This window comes from Bombina bombina, chromosome 3 (assembly GCF_027579735.1).
Source record: "Bombina bombina isolate aBomBom1 chromosome 3, aBomBom1.pri, whole genome shotgun sequence".
NCBI classification, from domain to species: Eukaryota; Metazoa; Chordata; class Amphibia; order Anura; family Bombinatoridae; genus Bombina; species Bombina bombina.
In genome coordinates, this window is record NC_069501.1 from 601,575,111 (window position 1) to 601,597,381 (window position 22,271).

General features: G+C 36.7%; 1 protein-coding gene across 2 annotated transcripts in view; it reads left to right on the plus strand.

Annotated features, from left to right (window-relative positions):
• LOC128653733 (gap junction alpha-4 protein-like) overlaps positions 1–14,768 on the plus strand; it is a 43,429-nt gene extending 28,661 nt beyond the window's left edge. The window contains exons 1-2 of one of the 2 annotated variants that reach the window (XM_053707199.1): positions 7,724–7,860; positions 10,685–14,768. In XM_053707199.1, the coding sequence (XP_053563174.1) occupies positions 10,703–11,764 (1,062 nt within the window). In that variant the 5' untranslated portion in view covers positions 7,724–7,860; positions 10,685–10,702 and the 3' untranslated portion in view covers positions 11,765–14,768. Of the gene's footprint in view, positions 1–7,723; positions 7,861–10,684 lie in introns of those variants that run through there. The other variant, XM_053707198.1, reaches the window with a different exon arrangement.
• Positions 14,769–22,271: the final 7,503 nt, after the last annotated feature.

Consider the following 22,271-nt stretch of genomic DNA (forward strand, 5'->3'; position numbering starts at 1 on the left):
ATGGTCAACTGTGTCAAAAGCTGCAGACAGGTCAAGAAGAATTAGTAAGGAGTAATGGCCTTTTGCTTTAGCTGATAACAGGTCATTTGTTACTTTAGCAAGAGCGGTTTCTGTTGAGTGTTTAGGGCGGAAACCAGATTGTAGTGGATCAAGTAAGGAGTTAGTTGTGAGAAATTGAGTTAGCCGATTATAGACTAGTCGTTCCAATAATTTTGAAGCAAAGGGAAGTAAGGAGACCGGTCGATAGTTAGAAGGCGTGGAGGGGTCAAGCGAGGGCTTTTTTAGGATTGGTATGATTGACGCATGCTTGAATGTGTCAGGAAATGTGCCAGCAGTGAGAGATTGGTTAAAGAGATGAGTTAGGGTAGGGGTTAGTGAAGCAGAGAGAGAGGGAATAAGTCGTGAAGGAATAGGGTCAAGTGGGCAGGTTGTGAGATGAGCCAAGGATAGGAGTGCAGAGACTTCTTCCTCTGTTACAGGAGGGAAGTAGCATAGATTTTTGTTAATAGAAGGTAGGATCGCTGGGTTTGCGGGGTGCGAGGTGCAGATCTCTTTTCTAATGGTGTCAATTTTATTTTTGAAGTGATCAGCAATAATTTGAGCAGTGAGGTTGGTAGTGGGGGGGGCAGGGGGACAAAGGGAGTTAAAGGTTGAGAACAGTCTTCTGGGGTTGGATGCGTGAGATGACAAAAGGGAGGCGAAATATACTTGTTTAGCCAGGCTGAGCGCAGAGTTGTAGGACTTAAGGGTGAATTTATAATGTTGGAAATCAGCACAGGTGCGTGATTTCCTCCACTGCCGTTCAGCAGCCTGTGAGCATCGCTGAAGATATCTGGTCTGTTTGTGTGCCACGGTTGCAGCATGGAATAAAGCACAGCCTTTAAAGGGATAGTCTAGTCAAAAATAAATGTTCATGATTTAGATAGATCATGCAATTTTAATCAACTTTCTAATTTACTCCTATTATAAATTCTTCATTGTTCTCTTGGTATCTTTATTTTAAAAAGCTGGAAAGTAAGCTTAGGAGCCGGCCCATTTTTGATTCAGCACCTGGGTAGCGCTTGCTGATTGGATGGCTACATTTAGACTCTAATATGAAAGCACTACCCATCTGCTGAACCTAAAATGTGCCGGCTTCTAAGCTTACATTCCAGCTTTTTAAAATAAATATACCAAGAGAACAAAGAAAAAATGATAATAGGAGTAACTTAGAAAGTTGCTTATAATTGCATGCTCTTTCTGAATCCTGAAAGTTTAATTTTGACTAGACTATCCCTTTAAGTTTTGCATAACCAACAGTTATATTAATATACTTTTCACCTGTGGGTTTACCTTGTAACTAAGCCTCTGCAGACTGCCCACTTATTTCAGTTCATTTGACAGATTGCATTTTAGCCAGTCAGTGCTGACTCATAAATAACTTCACGGGGGTGAGTACAATGTTATCTACAGTATATAGCACACATGAACTAGCACTGTCTAACTGTGAAAAACTGTCAAAATGTACTGATATAAGAGGCAGACTTTAAGGGCCTAGAAATTAGCATATGAGCCTACCTAGGTTTAGCTTTCAACAAAGAATACCAAGAGAACAAAGCAAATTTGATTATTAAAGGGACATGAAACCCACATTTTTTTCTATCATGATTCAGAAAGAGCATGTGACTTTAAACAACTTTCTAATTTACTTCTATTATCTAATTTGCTTTATTCTCTTGATATCCTTTGCTGAAAAGCATATCTAGATAGGCTCATTAGCTGCTGATTGGTTGCTGCACATAGATGCTTCGTGTGATTGGCTCACCCATGTGCATTACTATATCTTCAACAAAGGATTTCTAAAGAATGAAGCAAATTAGATAATAGAAGTAAATTGGAATGTTGTTTAAAATTGTATTCTCTACCTGAATCATGACAGAAACATTTTGGGTTTAGTGTCCCTTTAAAGGTAAATAGGCAGGCTTAAAGTACACTTACCTGGTCTGGTCCACCCAGATCAGGTGGGATTTATCCTAGATAGAGAGGCCCCTGATAACACTAGACGTATGATCTCCCTGGTGGACTACTTGCACAAAACACGAACGCCTTCTCTGGTCCTTTCTCTGGATGCAGAGAAGGCGTTCGACAGAATAGACTGGGACTTCATGTTTGAGGTTTTGGACCGACTAGGATTTCGGGGCCCATTTATACAAGCTATTAGGAGCTTATACTCGCACCCCACAGCGAACATCAGAGCGGCAGGCTATCAATCTAAGCTTATTAATATACGAAACGGTACAAGGCAGGGTTGTCCCCTGTCCCCACTCCTGTTCGCGCTCTGTATAGAACCGCTGGCAGCGAGAATCCGTCTAGACCCTGAGGTACACGGAGTCAGGTTGGGGAGTGAGGAATTCAAAATATCTTTGCCGACGATGTCCTCCTCACCCTGACTAAACCGCTGACATCTCTCCCACACCTATATCAAATACTCCAAAACTACTCTGACATCTCCGGTTATAAAATCAACTTAGATAAGAGCGAGGCACTACCTATCGCACTTCCAAACCACACAAAAAAATGAATCGACACTAACTTCGCATTTAAATGGGTAAAAGAAGCCCTGAAGTATCTAGGAATTAAAATCTCAAGTGATATCACAGAGCTATATAAACTGAACTATGTCCCACTATACAAGACAATCAGACAGGAGATAAAATCCTGGAAGGCCGGACGTTTTTCGTGGTATGGCCGACTATCAGCCATTAAAATGAACACTCTCCCAAGACTTTTATATATGTTTAGGACCTTACCGATTAAAATCCCATTAGTGGATCTAAATAGACTGCAAACCGACTTGATTGGCTTTATTAGAGGCAATAAAAAGGCTAGAATACCTTCCCAAACATTACTGCGACATAGGCAATTAGGAGGAGTAGGGGTCCCAAATTTAATAAACTACTACCAAGCGGCAAGATTAGCGCAGACCACCCTATTCGGTAAAAAACCAAGTGATGTCAGATGGGTCCAAATAGAGACACTAATAGCAGGACACAAACACTCAGATGATATCCTTTGGGAGCAGACAGGATACACCTCTAGAAAACCACAAACCTCCATAGTAACGGGAGAGATGATGGCACTATGGAGTTCGCTATCCACCTCTCTACGTTTACTACCGTTAGACTCAGTGAAAAGGCCAATTAGGACTCTTCTGCCTCAAGATTTTCACGGACAGATAGGTAAATGGGAAAACAAGGGGCTTTATAGGGTGGCAGACTTCTTACATAAAGGCAAAATGGCTACATTTCAACAAATACAGGAGAAAATACTCCCAGAAAAGCTGCACTGGTTTCTATACTTACAAGTAGCATCAGCCACTACCAAAACTATGTCTCGCATTACCACTCAAAATCCGACAATACTAGAACGTTATTCCAGTTCGAGTATTAGACACAAAAAACTTATTTCTCACATATATATCTCTATACAGAAGGCTACAAACAGTTCTAAGACTTCGTTAATGGAAAAATGGGAAATAGACACGAACAAGGTCCAGACCAAAGAGGAATGGGAAGAAACCTTTTATACAGCAGGGAAGGGGCTGATTAGCGCAGATTTCAAAGAGAACTGCATTAAGACCACCTTCAGGTGGTATCTCACCCCAATAATCACATCACACTATAATCAGAGGGGCAACAAGCATTGCTATAGAGGGTGTACAGCGACGGGGACATATATACATATGTGGTGGGAGTGCCCACAGATACAGCAGATATGGTATAAGCTATCTACATTACTGAGTGAGGTCCTGTCAGAAAATATACACTTGACAATGTCCCAAGCACTTTTAAATGAACACATCAAACCCTTTAACAATGCTATAAACACATTCATACGCACCTTATGCACAACCACCAGGATATGTATGGCCAGATACTGGAAGACTGGGACCCCCACATGGGGAGAAATTTTTGAGAAAATTAAAGCTACACATAAGATGGCTGAATCAGCCTCTTTTATACAAGGGAACCATGACCAGTTCTTAAAGATATGGAATTACTGGATTCTGAAAGGATATTAATATACAATAGTAGAAGGGCAATAGTACACAAACATTATTGAACTTAGAAAGTAAATAATAGCTACAAGGGGACATAAGACACCGACTGTTTATGAAAGACCCATGTACAACATGGGGGGGCTCCCCCCCTGGATTTGCAGCGGGTAGACGGCTGAGACAGGCAAGTTACAGTTAAAGTTTATTTTTGTTTGGTTGTTTAGTATTTATTGTTATTAGTTGTAATTGGGAGAAAAGGGATTCAATCTATGTATTTGAGAGCTAATAGGAAAGGAGGATAGTGGTATTGTCTATATTTCTTCTTCTTAAGAAGTTATCCACTCCTCTTTTCTGTTGAACGCTACATTGATACCTATGGACATATAGGAATACAGACTATTTTGATTGAATCTAAGTGAAAATGCTATTTTATTTTCTTTTCATTCTGGCATCACATGAACCCAAGCCTATTAAGCAAGGAACTGAAAATCTCTTCTTGAAGTGGTGGGATGGGCAAGAGATTGTACCTATATGACTAATCTGTGATGTAATCTTTTTATATGATTTGCAATAAAAATAATTTCAACTAAAGGTAAATAGGAAAGTTGTTTAAATGTGCATGCCCTATCTGAGTCATGAAAGCTTAATTTCAACTAGACTGCCCCTTTAAGATTTAATTGGGATTGGGTCACTGAAGATAAAGGGATAATGTGTCTGAAAGCTGTGCCCTGCTGTCCCTTCTGCAGCTTGTCCTTCAATTCAAATCTCTCAGTTGCTAAAGTGAAGCCAGGACCTGCCCAGACACCACCCACAATTTGTCACAACTCCATTATCCACTCAGCCCCACCATTCAAGGAAGTGATATTTGCACTCCACTGTGTAATACCAGCTCATGCTAATGTGCACTGGTATTAGATGTTAACAGCAATGCGAACACAAGCCCGCATTCCCATTGCAGGGAAGCATTGCGCTCACGAGAGCACACTTCCATGGGCTCCTATGAGATCCTCATTTTGATGCTGTCAAGTTATGGAGACAATGGCAGGAGGCTGGGGAAGAGGGCTTTACAAACACGTATCTCAGTCCCCTAGCCACTTACAAATGACCTCTCATTTAAAAGAGGGTGGTTTGCCCTTTAAAATAAGGGGTTGCATGTCCCTGTAAGTTGCACATGGTCACTGTAAGAACGACTATTAGCTGAAGCAGCACTTAAAGTGCACTATAACATGAGTAATGGGGTTCTAACCCATTTGTGGTAGAGAGAAAAGTGAATCTGCCCTTACAAATGAGGGGTCACTTATCCCTCTAGCACAAACAGTGGCAGATAGGAGCTCGGATAGAACCCACCTCCTACAGGTTAAACTGCACTTTAAGTGCTGTACCTGCTTTCTCAGGTTACTTCCATTCTTTTGTGATTACCTGTATTTGTATTTTACAGACTCAAGAGACCCCTCATATTAAAGAGGGAAGTCTTCCCTTCCAAATGTGGAGTGAATGCCACTGTAAGATGCAGTGAATCACCCTTTAAGTGGCAATAACCTGCACTTAAAATTGCTGTTTAACCTGAGGAGGAGGGGGCTCAAACATAGAAATGGCAATCACCTGTTATCAAGACATTGTTGCTGTGCTCTGGGCTATAAAAGGGGCCCGTAGCACCGCAAAATAAGCACTACAGTTGGACAAGTGACACCTATTTAAATAAAGTGGCTAATAGCTGATGACCATGGCACATCAGTGATCACCAGACAGAACTATAGGCATAACTAAATCAAGAGGATGGGGTATACCCTAAGTTGCCCCCCCACACACACACACACACAATACATAGACAATCTTGAAACCCCTTATTTGAAAGCAGCAATCCTGTTCTTTCCAATGAGTGGTCTTGTGTCTGTCATGCTGCCAGCTGATTGTCATAACAGTATCTCACAGCATTAGTACTATTTTGGAGGCCTTTTTTACCCCTTCACCACAGAAATATATCATAGGATCTTTCATTTGAATGAGTGATCTCCCATGGTTCTAATAAGGGTTTTCATGTCCTTATAGTTATTAAGCGATCATCATAGTAACAAAGAGAACCTGACGGTACTCGCTAGCCTCGTTTTGTTGTGTTGTTGGTGTTAGGGCTCAAAGATCTATATTTGGTATAACTATTTTATGTTTTTGCTTTGTTTTTTTTCATATTTTATTACTACATTGAGTGGGTTTGCACAAGTATAGAATCATACATAAATTGTCAAATTGGGTTGAGCCACCTCTATGAGAAATCAGAATATTGTGTAATTTTAAAATGTATCTAATATTTGTATGTCTAGATATTTTATACCAACTTATTTTCTGTATAAATTGCAAGATAGCACATAGGGGCAAAAATAATAATATTTATATTCTGATATTCAATAAACAATAGTTATTAAAAATGTCGGTAAATGCTGGTGTTTCGGGAAGGTAAACTGATGCTAAATGTCGGACAACAAAGTTTGACTTTGAAATAATTAAGAAATAATGACTTCTGTGATGTTAACTACTATGTAGAAAATTACACAAAAATGTAATAGATATTTTTTTTCCATTTCATATGGAGGCCTTTTCCTATAGTGTGATATTTCTACAAATTTAAGCAATTTTCTAAAAATCTGCTAAAAAAAAACATGATATAATTTGTGTGGGTACCTCACTGAAAAAAGTTGAAATGTATATAAAAATGTAATGAGATCTAAAAAAATAAAAACAGCTCCAGCACAGGGGGCGTGAAAATGGCTCAGCATAGAAATGGTTAAAATGACTGCCTAATAAATTTCAATCTAAAAATTGTCTCTTAACTAATTATATTAATTCATGATGATTGCAATTAATACTTTTGTATACTTTTTATTACAGTTATAATTAACATATTTCAATCTGCAAACACTTTGTTGCAATCATAAATGAACAATTAAATGATCTTTCATTTGTGTACTAATTCAATAGGGTGATTTGCATTTTATTTATAACTTTTTTATTAACATGTGAATTGAGCATGCTCAAGAGATTGACAAACGTTTTGAAAATAGAAAAAAAATGTTCAGGCAAAAAAAGTCAAAATGTCTTTTGACAAAGTACCAAAAATCTAATTGATTGCAACACCAGTGTCCTAATGCAAGTTCTAAGTGATATTTTCAATTATGAAAGAATAAGAAAAGCATTAGATAAATAGGCTTTTCTGACATTTTGGAAGAGACGCAAATTCCAAAGCTCCACAAAAAGTCTTGTGATGCACCTTGTAATGGAATTCTAATTGACTGGAATGAAGTCCACAGTTTTCAAAACTGAACCCAGATTTGTAGATGTTATTAGAAATCTATAAAGTACCATAAAAACACATTTCCCATCCTCAGAGGCAGCTGGCAAAACTGAGCAAACATTAAACTGTGCCCAGAAATATATTAGAAAAGGACATCCTAATTCACAGTGCTAAATATACGTTAAATATGGCACAGACCAAGATAAAACCACAGTACAAAATTGCTGTGTATGGGTTAGTTAACAGAATATAATTGTATGCGTTCCAGTAACCAAAGGGTCACTCTCCCAAAACCACTCTTTCTCTTCATTAAGCACAACCCCAATATCCTGCACCTCCCCTAGCCCACCCTCTTCCTTTTTCCCTTGTGGAATAATATGATGAGAGTTAGGACAAATAAAGACAGCTTTGCTTATCACACAGCTCCTGGTATCACACAATGCATATGGCTCTAACTGAGGAATTTGGTACACAGTTCTGGGCAAATGAAGGCAGCTAGGCTGTTCTTCAGGTAGACACACCTCCCTGAGTCTTGCAGGTATGTATGAGCAATAAGCATATTGCTAATACTAATATATTCCTCAAAGCTGAAAAGAACAAATGCAGGAGTAGTTTCTCAGATGTTTTTGTTTTATTCAACCCCAAAAGACCTTAGATTGTCATGTGTGTGGCTAAACAAAAATGAACAAAAACATATATATTTTTTTACTCATTATAAAGTGAAACAGTATTTATCAGGTTGTACTAGTTTTTGTTAATTGTTTGCCCATTTCTAAATATTCTACCACATATCACATCACTTGTTGCTAGTGGTAGAGACATTTTCTAAATATTGTAAAAACTATTTTTTTTTTTTAAAACAATGTAAATTTTGCATGATACGAAATAGACAGAAAAACAGGCTTTTTTGAAAACCGAGGAATGTAATGTATTTTTTTTTATTTATTTACATCAGCAAAAACATTATAAAAATGAATATAGGTAATGTTTAAATAATTTAAATCTATAAATGATTTTGCTGAAATTGTTTTTTTCTGTGTTATAGTAACATATTATGAAAGTTGGCAAGAAACAATGTGATTGAATGAAATCTAGCTGCAATGGCATGTAATAGACAGTTGATCAAATATTGCTTAGTATATTGCATATGTGACAAAAATGTAGATTATAGTGTAGTAGTATATATTTTAATGTGCTAGCCTGTATACAATATTGATTGATTTCCTCACTTCCTGCAGTAAGCAGTGAAGTTTTAGTTTCAGATAAACTAGAGGCTGCAACTGCAAATAAACCGTTTTAAACATTTCTGATTTGCAGTTCTAAAAGGATGTATTGAAGAAGGCTTTGTATAGTTCCAAAACAGCAGACAGGCTCTCTTGACCATAACATTGGAGGGTGCAATTTGGGGACCTCAGATTATACCTATTGTCAATTTTTTTCCTTTTTTTATTTGTATCCACCTTAACCTCCATTACCTACTTACATTTCCAGGGCAGAAGGTATTTTTGATATTTAGGGGCGCTACAACATTTATTTTTAACTATTGGGGGTGGCAAGCAGAGAAGTACCACTTAGGAGAATTTATGATATATGCTGTCAGCAGAGTTGGAATTACAGATAGTTGGAGAATGATGGCAATTGTTAAAATGTTTTGATGAACACATGAAAAGAGCAAAGTGAAAAAGATGTTTGTACAGAAGGATAACATCAAGATTTTGTTGGGCATTTCTCTCTTTCTTTTCTAGATAAGAATCACATATACATTTTCTTTCTTATATCACTGTGACTAAAACTATTTAATCTATCTGTAGTTTACATTGCAAGGCCATTATAGACGTCAGCTTAAAGGGACACTGAACCCAAAGTTTTTCATTTGTTCTTTTGTGATTCAGATAGAGCATGCAATTTTAAGCAACGTTCTAATTTACTTCTATTATCAATTTTTCTTTGTTCTCTTGCTATCTTTATTTGAAAAAGAAGACATAAAGGCTTTTTTTTTGGTTTAGGACTCTGGACAGCACTTTTTTTATTGGTGGATGAATTTATCCACCAATAAGCAAGAACAACCCAGGTTGTTCACCAAAAATGGGCCGGCATCTAAACTTACATTCTTGCATTTCAAATAAAACTACCAAGAGAATGAAGAAAATTTGATAGTAGGAGTAAATTAGAAAGTTGCTTAAAATTTCATGCTCTATCTGAACCACAACAGAATATTTTGGGTTCAGTGTCCCTTTAAGAAAATACCTGCTAAATAGTTAATAATTTTGTAAAAAAATGTTTTATTTGATGTGAAGGCACAAATTATATTTATATTTATTACAAACTTATGTTAAAAAAATACTTAAATATGATTACTTATTAAAATATCCCAAGTTATGAATCATCAAAGCATTACAGATAAAAAGGAAACACCTGGGGTTTGAAAAACAATGCTTATTACCCATAAATAATTTTTATAAGGCTTCTCTAGAAGGTATCACCACAACTTCTATATAATAGTCTGGTTAACAATGCAAAAACAAAGAAAGAAAGAAATATCAGAGAATGATATTTTTGTAATAAAATTAAATGGCTTTCTCAAATTGGCAAAAATATGCAGTTTTTTTAATAAATATTTGAAAAACAACATCTATAAAATGGCAATGATGGTGAGAGATTTGTTACATTAAAATATTGGAACCATTTGCACCACCTGACAGAAACTTCCATCTTGTCTAGTTTGAGTCTTTGTGCTATTGTACAACATTTATCAATATGAATATTTTAAAATTCCAGTTTATTATTATATTGTCCATAAGGCTATATATTACATATACTATTCCCTTTTTGCATAAACACACTAAAAAAGAAAATAAATATTGTATAATTTCATTGAATTTTTAAATAGTTCAGTAAGTGTTGTCTTGATAGGACTGTCTGATGTTATTGCTGTTAATAATAGCATTTATAATAGCAACAACCTCAGGCAGTTTTTTGCACACAGCCAACAGGACCAGTATTTTTAACTCCAGTAGCTGTGAGACTTTTATAGCATATATTTGTTTGTTGGTTGATAAGAACTGCTTTCTCCAGTACCAGGATTGTACAAATGACATAATGCTATACTATGTTTAATGTATATGTGCTCTTTAGTATAGTTATAAGTTTTAACCCAACCCAAACATTTTAATAATCTTTCTGAATTAGTCTCAACCACTCCTAAATGTAGACCATGCAAGGCTTTTTATTTCTGCTTCTATTACTTTAAATTAAATTACATAAAGCCAATGTGTTAGATATATCCATGCAGTACATAAATAAATTAAAATGATAATTATCAGGTACTACAGTTAATTATCTACTGCTCTTTGTTTCTACAGAAAGAGGATTCCAGAAACATGGGAGACTGGGAGTTTCTTGAGAAGCTGTTGGACCAAGTGCAGGAGCATTCCACAGCCATTGGCAAGGTCTGGCTAATGATACTTTTTATCTTCCGCATCTTGATACTAGGACTAGCGGGTGAATCTGTGTGGGGGGATGAGCAATCAGATTTCACATGCAACACAGAGCAACCTGGCTGCACTAATGTCTGCTATGACAAGGCCTTCCCCATCTCACATGTTCGTTACTGGGTGCTACAGTTCCTCTTTGTGAGCACACCCACCCTGGTATATCTGGGCCATGTGGTCTATCTCTCTAGGAGAGAAGAGAAGCTAAAACAGAAGGAAGATGAATTAAAAGCTATTGAAGACAAAGATCCAGAAGTGAATCGTGCTATAGCTATCCTAGAGAAAAAACGTTTAAAAATTTGCATCCAAGAAGATGGTAGAGTCAAGATTCGTGGCGCTCTCATGTGCTCCTACACAGCTAGTGTTATCTTTAAAAGCATCTTTGAAGCAGGATTCCTACTGGGCCAGTGGTATCTCTATGGATTTGTAATGCCTCCTGTTTATGTTTGCCAGAGGGATCCCTGCCCTCATAAAGTGGACTGCTTTGTATCCCGACCAATGGAGAAAACAATTTTCATAATTTTCATGCTGGTGGTGTCCTTCATCTCTCTACTACTCAATTTGCTGGAGGTGGTTCACCTAGTTTGCAAGAGCATGCTCGGTACAATGAAGAAGTATTCACATTATAACTCCACCCCCAGGTACCCAAAAGAGGAGGACATGTTTCCAAGTAAAGAATCAGAAACAGCAACAGCTCCATTTCTAGATAAGTCTTTTCTTTACCTTCCTATGAGTGAAAACATCTCATATCCACCATATAAGATGCCAAATGAGCAGAACTGGGCTAATTTTAAGGCAGAGAAAGAGCTAGCCATAAACTGTGTGAACCAGCAACCTTTAGGACATTACAATCACAGTGCTTTTGCGCCTGTATCTCATGGACCTCAGACTGTAGCTGAGAAGCCTTCTAGCAGAGCCAGCAGTTCTGCCTCTAAGAGGCAGTATGTTTGAAGCATCTTCATTATTTTACTACTATGTTACTAGAGGTTTAGTGCAGTAATGAGGAGCACAGGCTCAATGACCTGAACACAATATCCAAAATACATCCTTATTCCTACTGACTATGAAATAAATCATCTTGTTTCCATGAATTTTACAAGTAATTGGTATAGCTACTGTAAGTGGGAATGAGGAGAGTCTGGAACAGAAATGAATAGTATCCATGCCATCTTGATGGAGTGGTTTCAGGAATAAAAAACTAATCAGGGTTTACTTTGGTAACGGTGGTAGATTTAGGTTATTATTGATGCCACCATTTTTTTTTTCTGAAGTTTGATTTTATTTTTTTTCTACTTAAAAGGACCTTCTGGTAAAGGAATATATCACTGTGAATTTAAAATTCATTCTCTTCCAGAGCTGGTCAGACTTGAATTTGCACTTTTCCCTCTTTTAAGAGATCGCACTATGTGATTATGGTTATGTTTCCTTTTGGCTATCTTTTACAGTGCTAGCCATTTTGACAGACTTAAAATGTGTTATAAAATGTTGATAAAATAGTAAAATGTTTTAGGAGAGTTATAATTTTGCTTTAGTGGCACACTGTTACCCACCAAAATCAAGCTGCAATGTTAAATATATATATTATAAAGCTATTTTGTGCCAGTGCTAATTTGTATCAGTAGATGCCAAACTGGTGCTACATTGTGATATAATACAATTTTTAGGCAACTCCACAACACTAAACCCCAGAGTACTATATATTTTAACTTAATACAAGCATCAGTATATTTAGCCACTGCAGTACTGTATTTAGGTTTTATGCAGTCCTAGAGCCAATCTTATACACTGTACTTCCCATTTATTTTAGCTTTTTCCTGACTATCCACCTATAATTTCTTTATAATCACAGACAATTCCTTTAAACACACAATATCAAATTATCAACAAATTTGTAAGGTACAGGCCAAGTGAGGAAATATATTTTAGATTAAAATGTATCACTAATTGTCTGCTGCCTTTAAAAATAAATCTACCACCTTTTGGCTTATGCATAAATATATCCCAGAACTACAGGGATTTTAAAAAGGACTATTATATAATGTGTGTTTGTGTTTTTTTGTTTTGTTTTTTTCTTTAAAACGAAGTTTGATAGGGTAGTGTGAGATGGGGTGATGTTCATCCAAGTCTCATAAGACATGCAATGCAGCCAGTGGTTAAAACAGATCTGCATTCCCTTGGACAATGGACAATGACAAAACTTGAATACTTTTGATATTTGTGATTTTTTGTGACTTGTATATCAGAATGTTGTCTCCAATAAATGACATTTTAGAGATTTAAGAATTATTGTTGTGACAAAATTGTTAACATAAGAAATTTGTTATATAAACAAAACAGATGTCATTGCATCAAAGGGGGGGGTATAGTTTTTACCTTCAATACAAAATGATTTAAGGAAATAAATATTTATATAAAAAAATTATCATCTGGCAATAAAACCCTGATTTTGCAGCATCAAATTTGTGCTTTATCAAGAGTAGCAGAATGATCTGCAATGCAAAGTTCTGCACCTATGATAATTGCAATACTTTTGCTTTGCTCTGCATATATAGGACACAATATTCTAAAGCTCTCTAGTTTATTGAGATTCTATAAGATGCATCTTCAATATTACCAGGCACCTCAGAGATTGTTTAAGAGAAAATTGTTTCCTTGGGTATTGTGTATCTTGGAAAACAAAGAAATTGAGTTAACTGAGCTAGGGTGATACCAATATAATGCCACAGATAGGGAACTCCTCCAAAGTTAGAACCCTCAAACAAACTGAAAAAAGATGTAAGACCAAGTATGCTATACAAACATAAAGGTCACTGTTCTTTGGCGCTAAAAAAAGCTAAATATATAAGCGGTATCAGGCTGTCTACAAATTAAGATAATTATACTGGCTGTGCCTGGTTAATACCATATAATATCGGCATAGAATATGAAGTATCAAAATATCTATAAAATATCTATAAAATAGATTAACAATTTAATGTTGACATATAACACACATGAAAATAGAATAAAATCAATCAGTTTAAAAACAATTAGTAAAACATAATGCTGCAAAGTTCATGTGGGTACTGAATTCATTAGTGGAGTCCCAGATGGTAAATGATATCCAATGATCCTGTGATAAAATAAGATGAGACAAGAGATCCTTGTCTGAGTATTGCAGAGTATAGAGTTATTTACTTTAAGGTGCACTTTTTTACTTACACCGAAAGTGTGGTAAAGCTGTCCCAAGTATATGTTCCACTGTGGGGTCTTCTCCGTCTATGATTTGAATGCACTCCTGTATCAGCTACCGGTTTTCCAGATACAGGATCCAATGTGATGTGCGTTTAGTTTTTTCAAATCCGCTGACTACGATCAGAGCGGTCAAACTATGGAAGCCCCAATGTTACCAAAAACAGAGCAAAGCGTTTCGGCTGCAAGCCGTTCTTAAGCTCTCTATATATAATAGATGGTATTAACCAGGCAAAGCTGGTATAATTATCTTCATTTGTATAGTGTATCTCACCAACGGGAGATCACTAATATACTATATATGAAGCAAATACACTTATATTACAATATAATGTTCAGAAAAATAAACTCATGATTTCTCTACTATTTGGCAATCGGGCACATAGCCACAACTTTGAAGGAACAATGACAGAGCATCATTTAATTTCTTAAAGATAGTATTTAATTACTAATCTAACACTTTCAACACAAAAGGCATCTGTCTCAAGCAAATTCTATATTGAATAAGACATGTACACTTCAAGTTTTCTTGAAAAGTAATTTTTAAACTGCTTTGCTTTTAAATAGCTTCTTCCATTTGCTGCAAAAAAATTAAAATTGCGGTAATTGCCTGGCTGCTCGAAAAATCCATAAATGAACTGTAAACTGAATATGTCTATATGAAAGAGCACTATTTTAACATGGTAAGCATATTTTTTCTTAAATAAAACTTACATTAAACCTGTTTATTTTGTTTTTGAAACTAAAATAAAGTGCATGTCTGTGTACAACTAGGCCTTAAAGGGACAGTAATTGTTTAAAGTTAAAAGAAGTCATTGTGCAACAATAACTTGCAAACATAACTTGCATTGTCAAGTTACTTTAGATTGTAGAGTAGAAAGTGCTTTTCTGCACCCAGTAGGTGCTTGTATACTGCTCTTCTTATGTCCCTTAATGAAACTTTTATAGGAGACGTCAGTACAGCCAATCAATACTGTACTGCTTGCCACATGGACACTAAACAGAGGTCACTCCCACAACAACTTATGTGTAATACATTAGCGAGAGCATCTAATGGGGTGGAAGGAAAGAAAGAAAGAATAAAAAGTTAAATAAATTGGAGCCAGGAGGAGCAGAATACAGGAAACCTCTGAGCTGCACAAAAGTACTTTCTTCTTGCAATTTAAAGTGGCAGGGCAAAGTATGTTTGTATCATATTGTCACGCATTCATTCCAGCTACACACCTCTGAGGATAGAAAACCTTTACAATACATAAAATGCTCTCTTCATATGCAACAAAAAGTACCTTCAAAAGGACTACAGATATGAATAGGGATACATACAGTATACATAGGCTAAGGTATTTTCATGACTTTCGACTTTTGGTTTTAAATTTCCTACATATATATTAGTCCTTAATAAATAATCAGTATATGTTAAATAGTAGAATGTGTATCAAGGGGATTATACTAGATAACTGTCACAGTGAAATGCACCAGGTAGGGTGTATGACTGTGAAAAAAGCAACCATCTGAAAAGTGCCAAACTGTCATAATGAAATATTGCAGGCAGTGCCGCCATCAGGGGGTGACAGGGGTGACTCCTGTCAGGTGCACAATGGTCCAGGGGAGCCCCATGAGGCAAGAACTACTAAAAAAAAAAAAAATTGTTTTTTAAATGTTGGCAGCCGCCAGTGGGAACTACAGCAGAGTGCTAATTGAGCATGGGAAATGTTATTAAAAGGAGTAAAGTATTAGCATTTGAGAGGATTTCTGAGTGTGCACTAAACCACTATGCGCAGTGTGAGACAGACTTGACACTTTGTTTGTACAGTGTGTGCCTGAGTCAGATGGCTGATCACTTTCATTTGCAGAGGAGGTAGGACTTACTTAGCAAATGTTTTTTATTTCTTTGTGCAATTTCGGATTGTAACTTCAGTGTGGTAGCAGTTGTATGGTAGGGCCAGGGCCTAAATCCTGCATTTAACCAGATCTAATGGTATGAGTACCACAGCTTATGGTTCCACCAAGACCATATAGAGTACAGCATTTTCAAAATCCATAAGTACAGCTGACAGATGGGAATATTTGTACACTATATTTGAAGTGGTGCTCTTGGTTGGGGAATTTGGGGGGGGGGGGGGACAAACATATGTCAACCTTTTAAAAGTACTTTTCTTCATCTAGCCATTTACCCAGATCATTAATGTACAATTTTGAATTCACAGAATTATTTTTGTTGGCACATTTACAAATATGATTCTTTAAAAAGTGATCTCTTAATTTCTGCATTTTTTTATTATGCATGTCACACACTGTTGATTTAAGTGATGCAATGTGCAGAAATGTTACCTCCTGTGAGTGTTTCTGTGGGTGCCTGTGTTTATGTTTTTGTGCTTTTGTCTGTGTCTCTATGAGTGTGTATGTATTTTTTTCTGTGGGTCTCTCTGTGAGGGTGGGTGTGTATGTCTTTGTGCATTTTCTGTGGATGTCTGTGAGGGTATGTGCGTATGTCTTTGTGCTTTTTCTATGGGTGTCTCTTTGAGGGTGTGTGTATGTATGTCTTTGTGTATTTTCTCTGGATGCCTCTGTGAGGGTGGGTCTGTATGTCTCTGTGTTTTCTGTGGATGTCTCTGTGAGGGTGTGTGTGTGTATGTATGTATGTCTGTGTTTTCTGTGGATGTCTCTGTGATGGTGTGTGTTTTCTGTGTGTGTCTCTGTGAGATTGTGTGTGTATGTTTGTGCATTTTCTGTGGGTGTCTCTGTGAGAGTGTGTTTATGTCTTTGTGTGTTTTCTGTGGATGTCTCAGTGATGGTTTGTGTGTTTGTATGTATGTCTTTCTGTGTTTTATGTGGTTGTCTCTGTGTGTGTGTATGTCTTTGTTGTGTGTTTTCTGTGGGTGTCTCTGTGTGTGTGTGTGTGTGTGTGTATGTCTTTGTGTGTTTTCTAAGGCTGTCTCTGTTGGTGTTTCTTTGGGTGTATGTGCGTTTGTGTTTGAGTGTGTGTGTGTCCATTGTCTGTTCCTTTTTAGGACATTTTGACCTTACTACTGATTAGTCTGATCTTTCTACAGACTTTGAGACTAATGAGACCTTTCCGGATATCACCAATCCACCAATTAACCTTTAAATTATTGTTTAGGCAGTTGAGGGTCCTTACTTTCAGCCACTGCATGCTGTTGTCATCATTTAGTTGGCATCTTTCTTGACAAAAAGATAATCATAACTCCATATTATTGTTGTTTTGTAAATCTCCTTTTTTGACAAAACTGTAGTCTACCTCATTACTTGCCAGGTCAATGTAAACAAGTGCTGAGTGTCTGTTTGGGTGTCTGTGTCTGAGTGTGATTCTTTGCGTGTCTGCTAGAGTATCTATATGTGAATCCTTATGTGAGAGTGTGTGTGTGTTTCAGTGTATGAGTGTGTCTGTGTGTTTCTGTGTTTGTGTGTTACTACCTACTTTACAACATTTCCAAGTTTGACTACACTTAAGAATAAAGTGCATATACGTTTTAGTCACTTGGTCAAAAATTGCACATGTCAAGGGGGAGGGCGGGGCAGATCAATGGTTAAATCAGAGGCCCCAAAATTTCTAGTGGCGGCACTGATTGCAGATGATCAAAAGTACCCAGTAATGTTTGCCAAGCCAAAATATTACAGGAAACTAATGTCATAGAAGTTAACTGTGCCACACTCAAATGTGCTAACTCTGCTACAGTGATATGTCCAAAGTAAACTCTTAATAGAACTGGTCAAATTCAGTCAGAAAGTATCAGCAATAATATGTGTCTCATAAAAATATTCCGGCTAGATTACGAGTCTTGCGTTATGAGTAAAAAAGCAGCGTTAAGCCTTATAATGTTGCTTTTTTTACTACCGCTGGAATTACGAGTCACCGCACACTTTTTTGGCCTTACCGCAAATTAACTTATGCAAATTGCGTATGGTCTTTTTTCTATGGGACTTCCATAGCGCCGGTATTACGAGCTTGTCCTGGGAGTCCAAAAAAGTGAGCGTTCCACCCTATCCCGTCAAGATTCGTACCGCATTTTAAAGTCAGTAGTTATGAGTTTTACAATACAAAGCCATAGTATAAAACTTATAACTAAAGTGCTAAAAAGTACACTAACACCCATAAACTACCTATTAACCCCTAAACCGAGGCCCTCCCGCATCGCAAACACTAAAATTAAATTATTAACCCCTAATCTGCCACTCCGGACATCACCACCACTATAATAAACATATTAACCCCTAAACAGCCACACTCCGCCTCGCAAACACTATTTAAATATTATTAACCCCTAATCTGCTGTCCCTAACATCGCCACCACCTACCTACATTTATTAACCCCTAATCTGCCGCCCCCAACGTCGCCGCCACTATATTAAATTTATTAACCCCTAAATCTAAGTCTAACCCTAAATCTAACACCCCCTAACTTAAATATAATTAAAATAAATCTAAATAAAACTTACTATCATTACCTAAATAATTCCTATTTAAAACTAAATACTTACCTATAAAATAAACCCTAAGCTACCTACAATATAACTAATAGTTACATTGTATCTAGCTGATGGTTTATTTTTATTTTACAGGCAAGTTTGTATTTATTTTAACTAGGTAGAATAGTTACTAAATAGTTATCAACTATTTACTAACTACCTAGCTAAAATAAATACAAATTTACCTGTAAAATAAAACCTAACCTAAGTTACACTAACACCTAACCTAACCCTACAATTAAATAAATTCCCTAAATTAAATTCAATTAACTAAATTCAAAACAATTAGCTAAATTACAAAAAAGCAACACTAAATTACAGAAAATAAAAAACAAATTACAAGATCTTTAAACTAATTAAACCTAATCTAATAGCCCTATCAAAATAAAAAAGCCCCCCAAAATAAAAAAAAACCCTAGCCTAAACTAAACTAAACTACCAATAGCCCTTAAAAGGGCCTTTTGCGGGGCATTGCCCCAAATAAATCAGCTCTTTTACCTGAAAGAAAAATACAAACAACCCCTCCAACAGTAAAACCCACCACCCACACAACCAACCCCTCAAATAAAACCCTAACTAAAAAAAACTAAGCTCCCCATAGCTCTATTTTGGCCCAAAGCCCTAACCTAAAAATAAAACCCACCCAATACACCCTTAAAAAATCCTAACACTGAAGATCCACTTACCACGAGAAGTCTTCATACAATCGGCAAGGTGTCCTCAACGAAGCCGGCAGAAGTGGTCCTCCAGATGGGTAGAAGTGGTCCTCCAGACGGGCAGAAGACTTCACCCAGACAGCATCTTCTATCTTCATCCTTCCGACGCGTAGCAGCTCCATCTTCAAGACATATGGTGCGGAGCATCCTCTTCAATCGACGTCTTCTTGCTGAATGAAGGTTCCTTTAAATGACGTCATCCAAGATGGCTGATAGAATTCTATCAGCCAATCGGAATTAAGGTTGAAAAAATCCTATTGGCTGATGCAATCAGCCAATAGGATTGAACTTCAATCCTATTGGCTGATCCAATCAGCCAATAGGATTGAGCTTGCATTCTATTGGCTGATTGGAACAGTCAGTGAATTCTATCAGCCAATCGGAATCTAAGGGATGCCATCTCGGATGACGTCATTTAAAGGAACCTTCATTCAGCAAGAAGACATTGATTAAAGAGGATGTTCCGCGCCGGATGTCTTGAAGATGGAGCCGCTCCGTGTCAGAAGGATGAAGATAGAAGATGCCATCTGGGTGAAGACTTCTGCCCATCTGGAGGACCACTTCTGCCCATCTGGAGTACCACTTCTGCCGGCTTCGTTGAGGACATCTTGCCACTTGGATGAAGACTTCTCCCGGTAAGTGGATCTTAGTGTTAGGATTTTTTAAGGGTGTATTGGGTGGGTTTTATTTTTAGGTTAGGGCTTTGGGCCGCAATAGAGCTAAATGCTCTTTTAAGGGCAATGCCCATCCAAATGCCCTTTTTAGGGCAATGGGGAGCTTAGGTTTTTTTAGTTAGGGTTTTATTTGTGGGGTTGGTTGTGTGGGTGGTGGGTTTTACTGTTGGGGGGGGGTTGTTTGTATTTTTTTTCAGGTAAAAGAGCTGATTTCTTTGGGGCAATCACCTGCAAAAGGCCCTTTTAAGGGCTATTGGTAGTTTAGTTTAGGCTAGGGGTTTTTTTTTATTTTGGGGGGGGCTTTTTTTATTTTGATAGGGCTATTAGATTAGGTGTAATTAGTTTAAAGATCTTGTAATTTGTTTTTTATTTCCTGTAATTTACTGTTTGTTTTTTTGTAATTTAGCTAATTGTATTGAATTTAGTTAATTGTTTTTAATTTAGTGAATTTATTTAATTGTAGGGTTAGGTTAGGTGTTAGTGTAACTTAGGTTAGGTTTTATTTTACAGGTACATTTGTATTTATTTTAGCTAGGTAGTTAGTATATAGTTAATAACTATTTAGTAACTATTCTACCTAGTTAAAATAAATACAAACTTGCCTGTAAAATAAAAATAAGCCCTAAGCTAGATACAATATAATTATTAGTTATATTGTAGATAGCTTAGTGTTTATTTGATAGGGAAGTATTTAGTTTTAAATAGGAATTATTTAGGTAATGATAGTAAGTTTTATTTAGATTTATTTTAATTATATTTAAGTTAGGGGGTGTTAGGGTTAGACTTAGATTTAGGGGTTAATAAATTTAATATAGTAGCGGCGACGTTGAGGGCGGCAGATTAGGGGTTAATAAATGTAGGTAGGTGGAGGTGATGTTAGGGATGGCAGATTAGGGGTCAATAATATTTAACTAATGTTTGCGAGGCGGGAGTGCGGCGGTTTAGGGGTTAATATGTTTATTATAGTGGCGGCGACATTGGGGGCGGCAGATTAGGGGTTAATAACATTATGTAGGTGTCGGCGATGTTGTGGGCAGTAGATTAGGGGTTAATAAATATAATGTAGGTGTCGGTGATGTTTGGGGCAGCCCAATTAAATATAATGTAGGTGTCGGCGGTGTCAGGGGCGACAGATTAGGGGTTAATAAGTGTAAGATTAGGGGTGTTTGGACTCTGGGTTCATGTTAGGGTGTTAGGTGTAAACGTAAAATGTGTTTCCCCATAGGAGTCAATGGGGCTGCGTTACTGAGATTTACGCTGCTTTTTTGCAGGTGTTAGACTTTTTCTCCCCATTGATGTCTATGGGGAAATCGTGCACGAGCACGTACAACCAGCTCACCGCTGACTTAAGCAACGCTGGTATTGGAATGCGGTATGGAGCACAATTTTGCTCTACGCTCACTTCTTGCCTTTTAACGCCGGGTTTATAAAAACCTGTAATACCAGCGCTGTAGGAAAGTGAGTGGTGAGAAAAACGTGCAAGTTAGTACTGCACCCCTCATAACGAAAAACTCGTAATCTGGCCGACAGTTTTTAATGCAAATTATTGAGTAAAACAAAAATCACTATTTGTGTATTTTTTCAGTAAACTGTTTATAATATTCTGTTCCATTCTAAGATTTCTAATAATTTCCTGCACTTAGAATCAGTGGACATTAAAACCAATAACTAAATAACTATGGCACAGATTACAAGTGGAATTCTATTGATAATGTAGGGTTAGTGCACAATCTGCTATTTTAAGTCTTTGGTTAAAAAGAATTTCCAGAGAATGCTTAACGCAGCTAACATCTCTTTACTTTCAATAGGTAGCATGTCCATGTTAAACATTGCTCATGTTACAAGTTGTGAGTTATGTGTTGTGCTTGAGCTCAACACATTACGGTGCCAAAAAAGTTATAGCGACTGGAAACCTGAAGTAAAGTGATTTGGGCTAGAATAAAAGTAGCAAAATCTTAATATAATGTGGAAGACCAGAGAAATTAGCCTCATAAAATGTTTTATTTATACATACTAGTATTAAAACTATATGAACTGTGAATCTATATGATCAATAGGGTCAACATATAGATGTAGCATACATTGACACTACTGTTTGTACGTATTCACTGTTCATAAAGTTTTTTTGTTTTTTTTTAATAAATATTTTTATTTGTTTGAGGAAAACACATAATACAACATTATCATACAGAGACAACATTTTTTAAAAAGTATGAATACAAGGAAATAACAGCAATCATCAACATCAGAATCTAATGTTGTATAACATTTCACGTAAAACGAAGAGAAGAAAGAGAGAGTGTCTTCCTCAATTTTATATTAATAGTAAGTAAGTGGGGATATATATAT